The sequence below is a fragment of the Oryzias latipes genome, chromosome 15, assembly GCF_002234675.1.
Source record: "Oryzias latipes chromosome 15, ASM223467v1".
Classification (NCBI taxonomy): Eukaryota; Metazoa; Chordata; class Actinopteri; order Beloniformes; family Adrianichthyidae; genus Oryzias; species Oryzias latipes.
This window is the reverse complement of record NC_019873.2, coordinates 19119558-19137232: the sequence shown is the minus strand read 5'-3', so window position 1 is coordinate 19137232 and position 17675 is coordinate 19119558. Positions and strand designations below refer to the sequence as shown.

Below are 17675 nucleotides of genomic sequence, written 5' to 3'. Positions count from 1 at the left end.
ATCTTGTGCGATTTAATGTTAATAATGTCGTCTACAATTAAATCATAAGTTTAATTTATGCACAGTCAAGTGTTAATAGCATTTTAATAAAAGCTTTTTATGCAAGACTTGACAACTAGAATGGAATTATGTGACTTCCGGATTGAAGTAGGTTTGAAATAAGACACTCGAATTGACTAAGTAACCACTAGGTGTTGTTTACAAGAAAGTCTATTTCTGTTGAAACATGTGGTCCTATTCAAAAAATTGACAAACTGGTCAAAATGTAATTTTGAATTCTTGTCTAAAGAAGTGGATCGTATCCACTCTACTAAAAAGCCTTTAAGTGATATGGTTCCTATTCCAAAAAGTCTTGTTAGATTTCTCATGATGCATGAGTGTGTACAATGTTACTGTTTTTTTAATAAGAGACTTTGTTCTGGCCCTCCTGAAAATAGTGGCCCACCTGCCTCACATCTGGCCAGCTCTTATGGTGCCATCTTAAAACACACATGAAACACCAAATCTAAGGAAGCAGCAACCTGATTAACCTAACCAAACAATAACTAGAACTAACGATTAATGACAGAAAAAGTGAACCGCCCACAATGTACCTCGAAATCCAGTCTAAAAATTGTCAAGAACCATTGAGCTACAGTATCTGCAGAACAGAAAGGATAGCCGGCATTTACTCCTTCAAATATGGTCAATTAAAGCAGCACTGGTTCCAATTGTAGTGATCAGTTTCCAATGTAACGATTCATTTGAACAATGATTCGATTCATATAATAATTTCTGGTTGCTGATACAATTCATGGTCTATTGGTTCATTTTTGAACGATCCAATTTGATCCGATTCACTGACCTAAAATCGATCCAGGACATCTTTAGCCAAAACTTCAACCAGTGTGACTCAGAGATAAATACCTGGTACTGAATCGTAACGTTTTTCAGATTCCGTGTATTTCTTGGAAGATAATTAAGTGTAAATGAAATATGTGTACAAACAAACAAGTAAAGAGGAATTGATGGCAAATCCATTCACATTTTTATTTCATAGAGTTCAACCTACTTTTGTTTTTCCACATCAAAATAATAAAAACAGAGCATTATTAGACAATTCTACCACACTGTATGGTCACATGTGTTGCAAAGTCTTTCCACACATTGGACTGCAATTATGGTTTGATCAGTTTTTGCTGCCATCACAAGTGGGCTTTCCGCTGTGATACACTTGGTTGTTTTTACGTCATAGTAAAATAAACCTACCATCTCTCAATACAAATAGTATTTTCCAATAAAATGTAGTCAATTTATTTTATTTTGAAAGAATTTTGTAATGAATGTGGATGATTGGATTAACAATTTGCCTTACACAGAAGTTAAGATAGCAAAATTTCATGAACCCAGTGTACAAATAATTGATCCCAACTAATGTTTAATTCAAATTATTATTATGAACTGCATCATATAACAACTATGCTAACAACAATTTAGATATTTGTCATTCATTTAAAAAGTATTACATTGCAATTTCTTATACTTTCTTCTTAATATCTGAAACATAAAAAAACGTCATCGGATGATTTAATGTTTAATTGCATATTGGCGTCTATGCTGCTGTCTCCTGTCATACTTGCTTGTAGAAAGTTGCTAAGAATCCACATCAAAATAACCCATTCTTACTTTCTCTGCTGCTTAGTTTAAAACTGATCATTATATTACATCATACTTAATTTACACACCGCCTCAAACTACAGCCTGCTTCTTCTTAAGAGATTTTATCTCCTTTTTAGACATAGCAGATGTTTTCCAAACCCTTTGCAGTTGTGGGTTCAGCTCTTAAAATGTGTATGTCGTTAACAGTAGACTGAGCATTAGAGGGGCTGGTTGTGGTCAAACATTTCTAGTTTTTAAGTATTTAAACACATTCATTTTTAATACACATGATCTGACACCCAACTCGAAGACATTTGGTTGCACTTTTGATGCACCATAAACAACCTAACAAACGGAAGTGGTGAACTATTTTATGAGCAAAGTACCCATGGAGTTATTCATCAAGGTTTTTAAAAGTTATTGTCATGTTTTACAATCTTTTTTAAGATGCTAGCATTGGTGCCAAGCATGTTTCATGCCATACTTCTGCACACTGTCAGCCAGATCACATTGTCTCTTCGCTACAGCCAGGTCACAAGCTTTTGCCACTCATTACTGGACAGTTTTTAATGGTGTGACGGTGGGCGTCACTGGTCCTGCTCTTCTCAGAAAGGTTGTGTGTTTTCTCCAGCAATCAGTGCATTGAGTTCATGCCCTAAAATTTGACTGCAACTGGAGGATTTAAATGCTTTCCTAAATGCAATTTTCAACCTAAATGCAACAGTTTCTCCTTTTTTTTTGTCTTAGGCTTTTTTTTGTCGAAAAAAGCAGGGTAAAAAGTTTTTTGTGTGTGTTTTTCCCTCTTTTACTAATGGTTCTAAAAAACAATTGTTTAAACTCTAAGGTTACATGATTACAGTCTTTGGAACTGAACACTCCCTTTCATAAATCTAGGCATGGTCTCCATCTTTATTTTACACTTCACGACAAGCATGACCCATTTTTCTCTCTTTGTGTATAAAACTAGATCATTTATCCAGTGATAAATGTTTTCCAAACTCCCAAGTTGAGTCCTTTTTGAGATGTTTACTGGTGCTTTTGCTTTCATAGGTGTGTCTGAACCGGCAGTGCCAGAACGTCAGCGTGTTCGGTGTGCATGAGTGCTCCGGGAAGTGCAACGGACGTGGGGTGAGTGCAAACTGCCTTTTAGCTCAGTGTTTATTGTTAATTTATGCAGTGCAGCTTGTGGAACACTGCGAGGAGCCTTTAAGGACTCTGCACTTACCCATACACGGTTTGACCGGCAAAACAGAGGCAGCCACCTCCCTGATCTGTAATTCCAATTATTAGCAGAGCAACAGCCGATGAATTACAGCAGCGGCTTGTTAATCAGCCTATATTGTGCAGCCGAGGTTGAATCAACCACAATTACCCACATTGTTTAGGATGTGAAAGCTGTTGCAACACACCTGCTCTGAAATGATCACCTTTTTTTCTCATAGCATCTCCCATCAATAATTCAGCCAGGGATGCTTTTATGTTTTATTTACTTTAGTTGTTTTGTTCCGTCAGTTAAGCATTAACCACAGGGTTGGACCGGTTCATTGTAACCACAATGAGGGCAATAAGAAATCAAAGATATTCTTCACTTTTTTATGTTTTATTCTGTACATAAAAACTTTCCCTGAAAGCCATTAATCTCACAAATGAAACAACATATTCTCTTTTTCAGGAAACAAGCGAGCAACGAATTACTTGGTTGGGTTTTTGCAGAGATGCATTTCCTAGGACCTGTTTTGGTTCATTTTGCCTCCTGCAGAATTGTCTGACAAAACAAGGTGTTTTTCATTTTAACAAACACAACCCTTTTTAAGAGTTTACTAGAAAAAAAAAAGATTATCTAAATGTATTCAGAGAGTTGATAGATTACATTTTCCCAGCATTTTGCTGATTTTGTCTTGCATGGATTTTAGCAGCTTTCAGTTTTGTTGTACCTCATAAATTACACACCTTAAATAATGAAACTGATGTGTGAAATGTGGAAATCTTCAGATACAGATGAGATGCTCACTGGGGTTGTGGCATTAATGTTGAAGAGCTGTAAATGCCATTTGCAGTGATTGATTTGCAGCTCCATCTCATTACCACTTCAAGCGTATGCAATGTCCTCAAACTCTGTAAATAATTCATCTCTTTGACATGAGTTTCCATAATCTGTGCCTGTTTATCTGTTATTAGTATTTAGATTGGCTGTTATCTCAAATTAAAAAAAAGGAAAGTTTGGCTTTATTTATTTTTTGTTACAAGTAGTAGTTTTTGACCCAGTGGTTATTCTTATCTTTTTTTTAAGTCCAGTGACCTTTTCTCACAAAAAGGAGACTCCACCCAATTGCCCTCCCCTTGAACTCTTCCATATGTCTGTCTCACATCTGCTCATCTCCTTCCTTCTCTTTTCCAAGTGATGGAATTCGATAAATCGCTAGAGAATCATTTTGAACCTGATTTCTTTCCTTCAGTAGGTTCTACCTGATAGACTCCACTTCATTCCTGTTTCGTCTATTAAATGATTTCATAAAAACTCACATGCATTTTTCTGATTTTATTTTTTTACCCTACTTCGAACCTGCCACTTCAGAACATTCTGACTTGGGAGAAAAAGAGTAGTAGGGGTGTAACGATTCATTCTAACAACATTTCATCATAGTTTCTGCTTGCGGATACGATTGGTTCACTTTGAATTATCTGCTTCACTAACCTGAAATTGATCCAAAACATCTTTGTCCAAAACTTCAAGCCAGAAATAAATACCTGGGTACTGAACAGTGCAGGTGATGTTTTCCAGATTCCTTTCATGTGTTGCAGATAATCAAGTGTAACTTAAATATGTGTACAAACAAACAAGTAAGCAAGAATTAATGGGAAACCCATTCACATTTTAGCTTCATAAAGTTCAGCTCACTGTTGTTTTTCTCATAAAAATAATACAAACGGAACATTTTTAGAATATTTTTCTACAATGTATGGTCACAGATCTTTGTGTTTCCACACATTGGACTGGAATGATGGACTGCTCATTTTTTGCTGCCATCACATGTGTGTTGTTTGCTGTGATGATATGTGTTCCTTTTTACGTTAATAGTGAAATAAACCTATCATGCCTCAATCCAAATATCAATTTAATCAATTTACTTCTTTTTAAAACAGTTTTCTAATGGTATACGTCGATTTGATTACTAACTTGCCTCAGGCAGATTGATCTGCCTGGATCATGGGAATATAAATCGATTCATCAATCAATCATTACACCCCTAGGAGATACAACAGAGCAACTCATGTACTCCCTTCTCGCTTACAGGTGTGCAACAACAAGCAGAACTGCCACTGTGAGGCACACTGGGCCCCTCCATTCTGTGAGAAAGCAGGTTTTGGCGGCAGCATTGACAGTGGGCCAATGAGGCTGACAGGTAGTTTGAATGATTTAACGTCCATCTTCACTCATGCAGACAGAGATACAACACTGCTGACAAAGCAACACAAAGCTCTCCCAGCAGTTTCTCTCACACTGATACATGACACTGCACAGACTAGAGGTTTTTTTATTTTTTTAGTATTTTCTGAGTAAAATATGTCAAAAGTCACTTTAACTGTTGTGCAGGTTTAACAGTCTTATGTCCTGTCACTGTTCTGTGCTGTAGATGTGCGTGTGTGTGTATTAATGTGCGTGTTGTCATATGTGGCATCAGCCGACAGTGTGCTCATTACTGTGGCAATCCTGGTCACCCTGATCAGCCTCCTGGCAGCCACTCTTGTCATCGTTTTGAAGAGGAAGACGCTGCTTCGCCTTCTCTTTGACAACAAGAAGAGCACGCTGGAGAAACTCAGGTAGTGTGTGGTTTAAAAAAAAAAAAACCACCTCATTATCTGACACCTTGACAAACCATGAAAGAAAAAAAACAAGAAGGCAAGGCACAGCATCTTCATTTGTAGAGTACCTTTCAAACTACTTTGCAATTCCAAGAGGTTTGCAGAGACACAGAGGAGCAATGGCAGGTTAAAAACAGTAATAGAAAGATTAAGTCACAGTGACAAAAGAACAGAAAACCAACTAAACACAAGTAGATTTCTCCAGTGTGGTATTAATAAAGAAGTAACTCATCATATGTAAAGGAAAGTTGTCACTGTGGTCCTATAAAGCTAATTTATAAACATATCTGCATTAATGTGCATGATCTTCAGTAAGTGAAGCAGAATAATAACCCTGTAAAGCCCAATGCATTAAAGAATTGGAAAAACATATATATATATATATATATATATATATATATATATATATATATATATATATATATATATATATATATATATATATATATATATATATATATATAATGGTTATAATATGGATATAATATTTTTTTAAAGTCTTTTACAAAATCAACAAAAAATGTTGCAATTTTTTTATTATCAATCAATCAAACAATTAATCAAACTTTATTTATATAGCACTTTTGACATAAAAGCATAACACAAAGGGTTTTATATTAAAACAAAACAAAATAAATAATATGAAAATATGAAAATTAAAATAAACAATTATTAAAATTTAAAAAGGGCCCGCCTCCCCATACCTACACACAACCTCTTTCACACCTCCCACCCCCTAACTGATGGGAATAGACAATGAGAAATAGGCTGAGCATGAAAACAAGATGTTTGTTATTAGAAATGCTAATAGTAATTGGAATCTCTCTCTCTGTGAATAACTGCATAACCAGCCAAATGCAGCATCACAGACGGGGAACAACCTCACCACAGCTTAGCGCTGATGCAGGTCCCCATCTAGAGCTGCAGCGGCTCAACAGCAGCCGACCCAGAGGGAGAGGACCCAACTGAGGAAGCACCGGAAATAAAAATAAAAATAAAAATGAGAATGAAAGAGCAAACATTCTGATAAAAGCAATAAACAAATAAACAATAAAACATTGAAATAATGCCAATGAAAATAAATCATTAAAAAGCTATTATAATTTTATTAAACAAGATAAAATGGATAAATAAATAAAATTAGCGAAAAGCCAGATTAAAAAGATGGGTCTTGAGCCTTTTCTCATTATGCACAGATATGTTCAATTATGGCAATTATTGGGGGATTTTAGTACGTTTTTGAGCACAACAATGTTAGTTTAAGATGCAGAAATATTGATATGAGCATTCAGGAAAAAGCACCTTATTCACCCACTGTCTCAAATTTGATCCTCACATTTTTAACATGCTGTATTTAGACTGTAAATATCAATAATCACTAAATAACAATAGATGAGTTATTTCCACCATAGTGTTCCTAATAAGCACAATGTTTCCCAAAAAAGTGTTTTTAAATGAGCAGGAAAAGCCCTTCCACTGCCCCTAGTGGAATAATAATGAACTAGAGCGCAAAAAAACAAGAACCAATAGGGACCTGCATGCATGTGCAGAAATGAGTCACTGCATACATTTTTGTTGAAATTAGCACTAAATAATATATTTTTCATAAAAGCCGCCTTCTAAAAATTCTGAAAAATAATTACACAATAATTATAATAAATAAGTTACCTTTTCTGTAGTTAATATATAAGAATGTGGGAAACATTCTTTGTTTTCAAGTTTTAAGGCTCCTTAACATTCATTGCAGGATTTTTCTGTCAACAATCTGCTGAGATCTTGAAAAAGATGATTGACACTTTGAAATTTACAGCTGTTATTCCATAATTGGAAATGTAGACTTTTTTTCTTTGAGAATATAAAATTATGTTATCAGGGGACTTTTCTCCTTCTTTTAATTGGAAATTAGTTCTGTGATCTCAAGATACTTTCTGTGAACTATTTATGTGAAGGAGCCTGAACTTTTTTCAGCAGACTGACAGATTTCTGACTCCAAATTTTTGATGATTATTTGCTCACCACTTTTTTAAATGAGGAAAATGTTAATGGAGGAACTAAGTGGGCTTGTATAACTGTTGCATTTTTTTCTCTCTCTAAATACATACTCTCGGAATTATTGCTTCTTTTTAAAGGGAAGATTAAGATTTAAATACCTTAATTGGCCTTTTTCAAAACTCATATTTTTTATGAAATTGCTGCGATGATCTATATTCAAATAACATCTGCGTATCTGAGGGTTTTTTTAATCAGGTGAGAGTCAAAAGTCCAAATATAAGCCGCTTTGCTGTTCTCATAGATCCGTGGAGACATGTAGGCCCACCAGCCCCATCCGGACCGAGTCCATGTGCCGACCCACACCACACCGCAAGCCTCCACCCAAGCCCTGTGTAGCCAACATCTATAAGGTGAGTGAACCCCTGTATTTCAAAAGAGGGTTTGTGTGCTTGTTTACGCCACAGGCTTTGTGTTTCTTTTGTAATGACTTTTTGCCCGTCCACTTCAGTAACCTGCAGCCAAACCTCATCTTGGAGTCATCATGTTTCCAGGCTGCTTGACAAAACAAAATGACAGCAGGCTGGGTAATAGCTTCAGCCTTTCTATATCTCACTAATATAGAAATATTAATCACAGAGGTGTTTGTGGCTGAATGCAGCACAGTGCATTTGAGAGATTGGGACATTTAAATTAGATTTGGGGCATTGTCAGTTGAGTGCTTTAACGTTTGTGGTTTTATTTTTATTTTTTAGATTTTTTTGGAGGAGAATCAGAGTTGATTGATTCAGGCAGGGAATGGAAATAGGTTTTGATTTGTTTGTTGGAAATGATACGTACAAGCTGAAATTACCTTCCGTGCTTGTGTAGCAAAGTAGAGGAGCAGGCATTTATATGCATGAGAGTGTGTTGATCTGATTTGGATTTGGGTTTGCCTCTGTCTGCAGAATCTGTTGCATAAAAGTGCCGTCGTAATTGAGTGTGGAAGTTCATCCACTACAGTGAACTGTCCACAAGAGTGTCTCTCTGAACCAGCCTGTCCGCTCTCGTTATTGTGAGTCCCTCATCCGGCCAAAGAAGTTGGGCAGCAATGAATGAATCGGCATCGCTGTGTTGTTTTTGCGTATGTGTGTTTGTGTCTCTGCTGTTCCCCCGGTTTCTCCAGTCTGGCTAATAAGTGTGTTTTTTTCTGAATTGAAAAGCATAAGAGCATCTAATGAGGTAAAAAGTAGTTTCAAAGGCCCCTTTGGATGATAGCAATGGTTTTGGCGTTCTTGTGGCATTTTTTTCATAAGAAAATTAGGCTCAAAATTACATTTCTGAGTTTTTCTTTATTCAAATTGTTGTCAGTCGGGAGCAGATAAAAAAATGGAAACTGTCCTTGAAAACAACACTTTTTTTTATTTTGACTAAAATCATCATAATTATAATTAAAAGACCGCCGGGAGCATTTTTACAATGGATGAAAAGATTAACAGAGTGGGACTTTAAATTCAGTTCCTATCCAGTTTTGCCTGAAATTAGCATTTTCAAACTTAGGAAAACTTTATGATTAAAGTCAAATGGTCCTTTTGACATATAGGCTGCTCCTTGATGACTCTTTTCCGTTAGGCTGCAAGTAGAGATTGATACTTAATAGAACAATATTCATTTAGTCTCTGAGGTGTAAGAAAATGGAAAATTCTTAGTCCGAATCTCCTTTTTTTTTCCAAAAGAGGCCTGAGTAACAGGAGAATCACCTAATCAATAAAGGGTAATATAAAAAATGGACTCTGAGACTAATTGTGCAACAGCTGCACCAGAATTTTAAGTCATCATTTACTATTTCAGCAACAATTATGCAAAACACTCAAGAGGATGTTTAATTCTGTCATATAGCTAATTTTCCTCCATTTTTTCTCTCTTTTCAGCCGTCCTTTCGGAGTGCGGAGCCTCTTCTCCCATCACACAGCTTCCACTCGCACAGCCTGCGCAGACTGCCCCTTTACCAGCCCCTGCACATCAGCCAGCCCATGCCTGCGTCTCTGAGCGTGGGCCATCCCTCTTTGCCTCTTGTCCCGCCTCATCACCACCGAGTCCCGCCCAACCGCGCTGCACTGCCACCACAGCCGGTGCCGCCTTTCCTCACCCTACCACGCCATCAATTATCATTCAAAGTGGAGCAGGTTTGTTTGAAGAAAAAAAAACCTGATGTTAGGTCATCAATTTTATGCATGCCTACAAACTTTAGATTGACAATTATTGTGGTTGACCATAACTTTTATATATATTGAAAAAAATCCTTTCAACATTATCCTTGAGGTATTGCATTTAGATGACCATAAATTTGATTTCATTTTTTGATGTAGCACAGCCTTCATTTCAGTTCAACCGACCATAACTCGAGGTGTTGCTGGAAACAGTCCATCTAAGCATTCAGGTGTTTGTTTCTTCATTAAGCTTCACTCTCCATGGATCCTCCATTTTTAAGCACACTGCTAATGACAAATTGCAGTCTATCTCAGGTTCCCACACATATTTTTATTTAAAATGAGTCAAATAAGTATTTTAAATTATTTTTTTTATGTGCTTATTTATTGGTGCTTGGGCTGGGGAGGTTGTCATTTCTAGACCCACAACCTTTCATTTCTACTCCTTGGTGGATCTCTTCAAGATCAGTTAACCCTTTAACACTGGAGGTGTCCACGGCAACACTTACACAACACACGACATGTTGTATCTTAGATAGATAGAGAGATAGACAACTTTATTTATCCATTTGGGAGGTTCCCGCATGGAAATTGACATACCTGGGATCTGATATACCATAACTCTTCATGTCAGAAAAGCGGCTTTCGTTTTGATTGTCGTGAACACCTTACTACTGTGAAATGTTATCAGTACAAAACTGCTTTTCGGGAATTACTGGAAAGCTGGAATTACGATAAAATTCGCAAGCGGTAAGAGTTACGGTAGGTGAAGGAATATTAACACCAGAGCAAAAGTTCTGATGTAAAAGGGCTAAAGCACAAACATGTTAAAATCTTAAACCAACAGAAGGGTGTGTACTGAAAGATTAAAAAAAAGAATCAATCTTGAGCCGGAAAAAAAAAAGAATCAATCTTGAGCCCAATAATGCTTTCTAAGAGAAGACAGTAATGTGCAAATTGTAGTTAATGACCTAAAACTTCCAACCTGCTTGGTAATTTTTAAAGCCTGTGTCTTATCACTGAGCTCAGTGCATTTCTTCACTGCATTTGCTTTGCTTTCCCAAATATTGACAGTAAAATTAAAGCAGTCTCGCTCGATGCAACACTGCAAGTTTCAGATTTCTGCTGAGACATGGAGTTTAGATAGTAAATCCATCCATCTGTTCTGTTAGTGAATCCAAACCTTAGTTCATTCATGCGGCAGCACAGCAAAAAAGTGTGGGATTGGCAGTGTGGCAGCAGCTGGAAATGCAGTAGACTTCAAGATTTGATCAATTGTAGCAGAAAAGAAAGGAAACTGGTGCTTTAAAATGAATAAGTAAACCTTAGATATGACGAACTATGAGATTTATATTTTTCTTCTAGATTAGATGCAACAATAAGATTATAGCTGATGCATTAATATGAAAAAATCCAAATTATTTGAACCCTGTCGAACAAAAAAACACATTCAATGATGAAACTGAGAAAAATTATTTTGTGAAAAGAACTTGAATAAATCAAAACAGAAGTGAAAGTTGGTACGTGTCACACAAACATTTCCTTTAACTCTTTAAAACACTTTGAAAACTTTATTAGTTACCTCCTGCTCTAGTTTAAAAGACAAAAAACAAGTGTGCCCATATTACACACCAAACATCTGAACCTCATAAAAAGAGAGCTGAGCACTTCCTGTAGAGCCACGTGTCTAAATATTTAATTCAGCTTATTTTTGCTGAAAGCAGCAGGTAATACTAAATTTGATTCATGCACAGATGAGGAGCAACCTCCTCTAAGCCTGGAAGACACAGTACTACTTAATTCCACTAAATGTATTTTTTTATTTTCCACTTGTTTGAAGATTTTTTCTGCTCTGCCTTTTTCTATTTTTGATCACAAAATGTCTCAACTGCATTTGTAGAGGCTGTGAAAATGTTCTTCAGTCCTCTTGAGTGCATGAATTTGCTTTCCACAAAAGAATTCTGCTTTTTATGAGCCGGTTTAGCTCGTGCTGGTTTGCGGCGCCTTCCGTCCGTGAAACCAGGGTTTGACTCCGGGCTGCTCCCTATTCCCTTCTCTGCTTCTGTGCCGGTCCCAAGCCCGGTTGCTTTGAGAGGGTTGCGTCAGGAAGGGCATCCGGCGTAAAACATTGCCAAGTTTACCATGCGACTTGTTCGCTGTGGCGACCCCTGATGGGTAAAGCCGAAAGAGAAACAACAAAAGAATTCTGCTTTTGTTGGGCACTTCACTAGTCAAAAGCAGACAACAAATTTGTTGATGATGTAAAGTCAGAACATTTTACATTAGATTCAAAGCTCCCATTCCATGCCCCAAGCTGATTGTGTAACAAGCCATCTAAGTAGTTATTCAGGAAACTGTTACTTTTCTTTTTTCCTTTGGTTCAATCTGGAAGTTTGCTCCTCTTTTTTATCACTAATCCTTAATGTGTGTGCAAAGACTTTGACTTTTTTCACTAAATCAAAATATTTTCAAATTTTACGCCATTATAAACTTTAGAAACATTATTTTTCGAAATACCAAACCTCCTCCCAGTTAGATGACACCAACAGGTCTGTTGTCAGTTTCCCTAATTATATGTTAGATATTTTACCTGTTGTTTTCAATGATAAGAAAACTTTTAAGTTTTATTTTGCCTTCCCCAGCCTTTTTTATCTATTTAAAATAAACTTTTACCCATTGAAGAACATTAATTTTCAGATTTTAAGTTAAAAACAATTTTATAATACTTTTTCAATCTATATTTCTGCAACCTTTTAACAAAATTTAGTGGTTTTGTTAAATCGCGAAAAACATTAATAAAACTGTTTTCTACTGTGATTATAAGCAATTTCACTTTGAAATGTTAGTTAAAGAAAAAGTGCTGTATCTTCAAAACAAATCCAATTTGATTTTTGAAATCCAAAAATTTCATCCCTATTTTTAAAAAGGTTTTTTTTTTAGCGCTGCCAACATTATTGACGTGTGCATTTGTAATAATTAAACGCATACCTTGACCTTGCATCATTCATTCATGATAAAGCCTTGTAGCTAGAGAATAGTAAGTCTTAAAAGACATGCATGTTAAATGTGATGTTTCTGTGGAAGCACTTTCATTACACGGAAGAGCAGAAAGAAGTTTGCATCATATCTATCTGTTTTCTGCACAGAGCCCCACAGCCTCTGCTATGAAAGTCTTTCAAATAAAAATGTTCTTCAGCTGATAGGCAAACGTTTGCTCCAGAAATTGGCCGACGCCTATTGCCATAACAGCAAAACCCGTCTACCTGCTGAGGTCCACTAGGGATTTTTGTGGCAAGGAAGCAGACGAAGCGAGTGAGGCAGCACATGTAAGTCAGAAACACAGGAGGGGATTGTGCTCACAACAAGGACGCACAGGACATCAATCCTTAAAGAGAAAGTCAAGAACAGGCTGATTGTAATACTCGACACAAACTCCCTGCTGTCTGTGCCAAAATGTCTTCCTTTTAAATGTCTTTGCACTGCCTGCACCCCGTTAATATTTCCAAGGGAATACTCCTGTCGTACAGTGAAAGAAAAATTGCGAGAACAGGATGTTCACAAACAGACACGTTAGTTGTTATCGTGTTTAGCAGAAGGTAAGAGACATTTTAGATGCCTGCAGTGTTGAGTAATTATGAAGCAAATAAGCTGTAACCACATTCAGGTCCAGTTTAGAAGACAGCTGCTACACAGCAAGTCAAATCTTTGTTAAATGTAATCTTTCCAGGAACAGAGAATTTGCATTATTGTTGGCAAGAAAACACTTTTTTTTCTTTTTTTTTTTAATTCTTCCTGCTGTAATTTGAAAAGGTGCTTGTGCGCCTTAGGTGACTGCATCCAGAGGACCCAATGCTTCATTTTTAATGAAGATATGTGAGTACCACCAAGACTACAGTGGCAGGTTGAGGTTTTCTGCTAAATGAGTGCACATTATTAGAACGCAGAAGTGGGTTCATCTGTCTACTTAGAATTTTGTACAATTTTGTTTTTTCCTAAAGATATCGAGTATATAATTGTAAATTTGCCTCAAGTGGTTAATTATGAAGCCAAATCATTTAAATATTCCTATTTAATCGTCAAAGGTAGAGAATTTCAACATGTTTCTTTTTTTTATTAAAATATCTTGTAGAAGAATGACAACTTTAGACTCTTTTTTTAATATATATATATTTTATGGTGAAAAAGGAAGGATGATTTGATTAAACAACAAGTCTAAATTCTCTAAAAAGGTCATTTGCTTTTTTTTTTCTTCAACACCCCTCCAAAGCTGCATTTGAATGACAGGATAGAGATACAAAGGTCCCCAGAGGTTTTCTTTTCCTACAAAAAAATATGATTTCAGCCCTTTGGGTTATGTCAGCAGTGCGTTTTTACTAAGTGTACTTTGCAGCTGAGTAGTCTGGGGAATTACTGGTTGGTCTTGGTGAATTTAAAAATGTACACAACATAATCCCACATCTATGAGAGAAACTTCATGTTACAAGAAGATATTAAACCTTAGGTAATGATGGCAAAACGTTGTTTATATTTCAAGCTGCATGCCAAAGGGTCCAAGTACACCCAAAAGTAACCTCCCCCTCCCCGATCCCTGGGCTGCTTCTGAGGTTGACATTCCCTATTCTGTTTAGTTCCCAATCCTTCAGGTCAAAATGCTGGTTCTGTGGCTGCAGTGTGGAGGAGGAAAGGTCTATTGCCTGCAGGGATCCCCACCCACTTATTCCCACATGGTGAGGTTTGCCTCACAGTGGGTGTTTCCAGCACATCAAAAACACTCCTGAGGTTAGGGTGTGAGCAGACCAGAAAAGTTTGGATGAAAAATGCTCTGGTTGCAGTTTCTCAAGGGCCCTTTGGGTCCAAAAAGAGCCTTTTTAAGCCCAAAATACACTATTAGAGGCATTATTCTGCTGTTTTTAGAATACTAGTGCAGCTGGAGGGCATTTCCTTCAACCTTGGATGAAAAAATATGAAATCTGGTTTTTCTACATGTTCAAATAACAGAAAGTCATTCAGAGAGGGTGGTAAGGGGGTAAAATCCCTATACAGAATGGGTGTGCCATTGTCAGGCAAGGCTATGTTGCACTTTTAGGATTTTAGGATTTTAAAATACGTGTATTTGTAAAAAGTGTTTAGGCCGATATGGACTCACTGAGCGTCTGTGAGACATTACCTAAGTAGAAAGCAGGAGATGTTAGTCACAGTCTCTCCTCCTCTTGTAGATTAGTCAAACACAATGGTAACCTTCCATGTTCACTCATCACTTCCACAGCTAAAGTGGAGGGGAGTTGAAATGCACCTCATGTTTGTGGGGGTTTCCAGAGAAGAACACAGTGCCCTCTGCTGAAACATTTGAACTTTTCTGCCCGGAAAGCTGCTGCACAACTAATCGTGACCAAAATACAATGCAGCATTCAGACTTGTTTGCACCTTTTTGATGTGCTTTGTGTGTCTTTTTCAAAATAAAACCAGCAAATACTTAGTGGATTTTACTTTCCTCCTCAGGACTTTGACAAACCCAGTCCACCCCAGAAACCCTTACCTGCAGATCCATTACGGAGGGGCACTCCATCAGGTCACAGCATTGGGGGCCACATTCCAAGGACAGGGGCCCTGCCAATACCCATCCCCACTGTGCCCCGGCCACCTCCCCCTCTCTCTTTACCCAGCAGGTATTTCACTAAGCTGTTCACATTAGTACAGCAGAGGATTTTTTGTAGTTTTGTTTTTTTTGCCTTTTATAATTTTCTTGGTCAGATGGATGAAACTATGGGATGTACATTTGATTTTATTATTTTTAGATTATAATACCTTACCCTAACCATGAAAGCTAAGCATTTAGCTCATACAAAATGAATATAGAAGTTAATGACTTGGTTTTACACTTAAATATCGCTAAAAGAAAAAACGGATTCATTTATATTTCCTGTCATTCTGATATTTCTAATAGTGTTAAATTATAATGAGCTTAAGAAGAATCCTTTGGTGAAAATGTGTGTTTTATCTGAAGCTTTCTTTTCTTTCCAAACAGATAAATTCCTGTTGTTCTTTGGATCTGCGGCGTTGCCCCACAGACCACCAAAGACTCATCCGGCCTGCTGAGCTCTGGCCTCTCTTTGTTCAGAAATCCTTATTTTGCACTAATAACTTAAGACTCTGTTGGAAGTCACTGAAAGCAGAAAATGTTGGAGGGTTCTTAAAAATGTTTTTAAATGGGCTAAGATCACACCACGGTGCTACACCTTTACAAGGTGCTCTTGTCTTCGCTCAGGTACCAAGAAACTATTTATTCAACTATTTAACGTTGGTCCAGTTAGGGTGCAAAGCACTCTGTATGAAGAGAGAGTTTGTTTTGCTTGGGAAATTTTTGAAAAGAAGGAATTCTTGTGTCATTTTAGAAATTCTTTTTACAAATTTTTATGGTGATTTTATACATTTTTCTTGTTGAAAATCTTGAAATGCATTGTCTTTTTGTTTAACCAATATCCTGCTTTAACTAAGTTGGACTTGGGATGAAGATAATGAAAATGAACAGCATTTGTGGCACACTGGGCATTGTTATTTATTTAGTTCTAGCAATCTTTAGTGCTCGTTTAACTTCAGATGCATTCCTTGTCCCGTTGCTGCTATGGTGCTAAAATTCTTTGTTTTTCTATTTGTTCATTTTAGCCTTTTAAAACTCATCTAAACGCTTCTTGGAAATTATTGATCCACCATTTTTTTTGTGTGATATTGCTCTGATTTGAGGTTCCTTGTTTATTTTTTCAATGTGCTGCTTTGAGTTTTAAAAAGTTCTGGTGCCGGTGGATGCTGTAGAGCGTCAACATTTCTGACAGTAAAACACCAAATAAATCATTACGTTTACCATTTCTCTTCATTTTTTCAATTTAGTTCAACTTTGTGAAAAAAACGATCACTCCAAATGTCCACAAGGTTATTAACCTTCTGCTAAAGCCTTCCTTTATTTTGCATTTATGCGTCCAGATCGTTCTGCTCTGCAAACAGAGCGCCAAGGCTGTGCCGCTTTTCTTCAGAAAAATGTGTTTCAATGTGTAACAACTGTCAGAGTTGAGGCTCCTTGCTGAAAAACATTTCTTGTCGTTATGTGGATAAACCTTTTAAATGTAACATCTGTACTATGTTTTTTTTGTAAGTCATCACAAGTGTAAATATGGTATGCCAGTCATTACTTTGTTCTTTTAGTATTGTTTTGTTTTGCAAAAGCACAGAAATGTTATTTGTCTTTATCCACAACGAATGATTGAAGAGAAATTTGATTTTTGTTTTTGTTTTGCTTTAATCTTGAAAAGTTTCAATAACTGTAAACCAAGCTTTAAGGTTTCCGATTTATCGAAATAAAATAAAATAAAAGCGAATAAAAGTTATTTTATGTTTTTGAAGATTTTTTTTTTGTTTTACTTTCATTTTTACTTTGACTCAGAAAAATGCTTATTTTAGGAGAAAAGATTTATTCATCAGTAACTTCTGCACATATTTTTATTGATTGCAGCTGTTATCTTCAATAGTTGAAGGACGCCTTGTGTGTACAGATCAACCAGAGATGATGCTCTTTTGCTACTGTTGGTCTTTCTTCACAATTATTAAAACTTAAAAAGATTTGTTAAAAGTAATGTTGATGCATTTTGGGAAAGTGACAGAAAACTGTCTACAACATCCCAGGTTTGTCCAATACTGCCACCTGTTGGATAACAACAGTTAAACTACTGGACTTCAATTGTTGCCCTACATAAACATGTTGAATATGAATCATAAGGGTCAAACATTTAAAAACAAAAAAAAGGCTTTTCGCATAAAATATGTGACAATGTTCTAATTTGTAGTATTTTGCACAAGAACTCTTTTAAAAGTTAATGGGGAAAAAAATCTTGAATGTTGTTTAAATGTTCGTAATCAGGTTTCTACATTTGTTTTGTTTTTTTACTGTTCTTTCAGCAGCCGGGAGGATATTTAAATTAATATTTTATTTTTTAGAAACTGCAT

The 17675-nt window shown here is 36.4% G+C and overlaps 1 protein-coding gene across 3 annotated transcripts in view; it reads left to right on the top strand.

The window, feature by feature from the left end:
- Positions 1–17049, top strand: part of LOC101169556 (disintegrin and metalloproteinase domain-containing protein 12) — an 84225-nt gene extending 67176 nt beyond the window's left edge. For 2 of the 3 annotated variants that reach the window (XM_023963430.1, XM_023963429.1), the window contains 7 exons: positions 2689–2766; positions 4934–5042; positions 5274–5460; positions 7796–7904; positions 9402–9656; positions 15180–15346; positions 15706–17049. In XM_023963430.1, coding sequence (XP_023819198.1) covers positions 2689–2766; positions 4934–5042; positions 5274–5460; positions 7796–7904; positions 9402–9656; positions 15180–15346; positions 15706–15709 — 909 coding nt within the window. In that variant the 3' untranslated portion in view covers positions 15710–17049. The remainder of the gene's footprint in view (positions 1–2688; positions 2767–4933; positions 5043–5273; positions 5461–7795; positions 7905–9401; positions 9657–15179; positions 15347–15705) is intronic. The other variant, XM_023963431.1, reaches the window with a different exon arrangement.
- Positions 17050–17675: the final 626 nt, after the last annotated feature.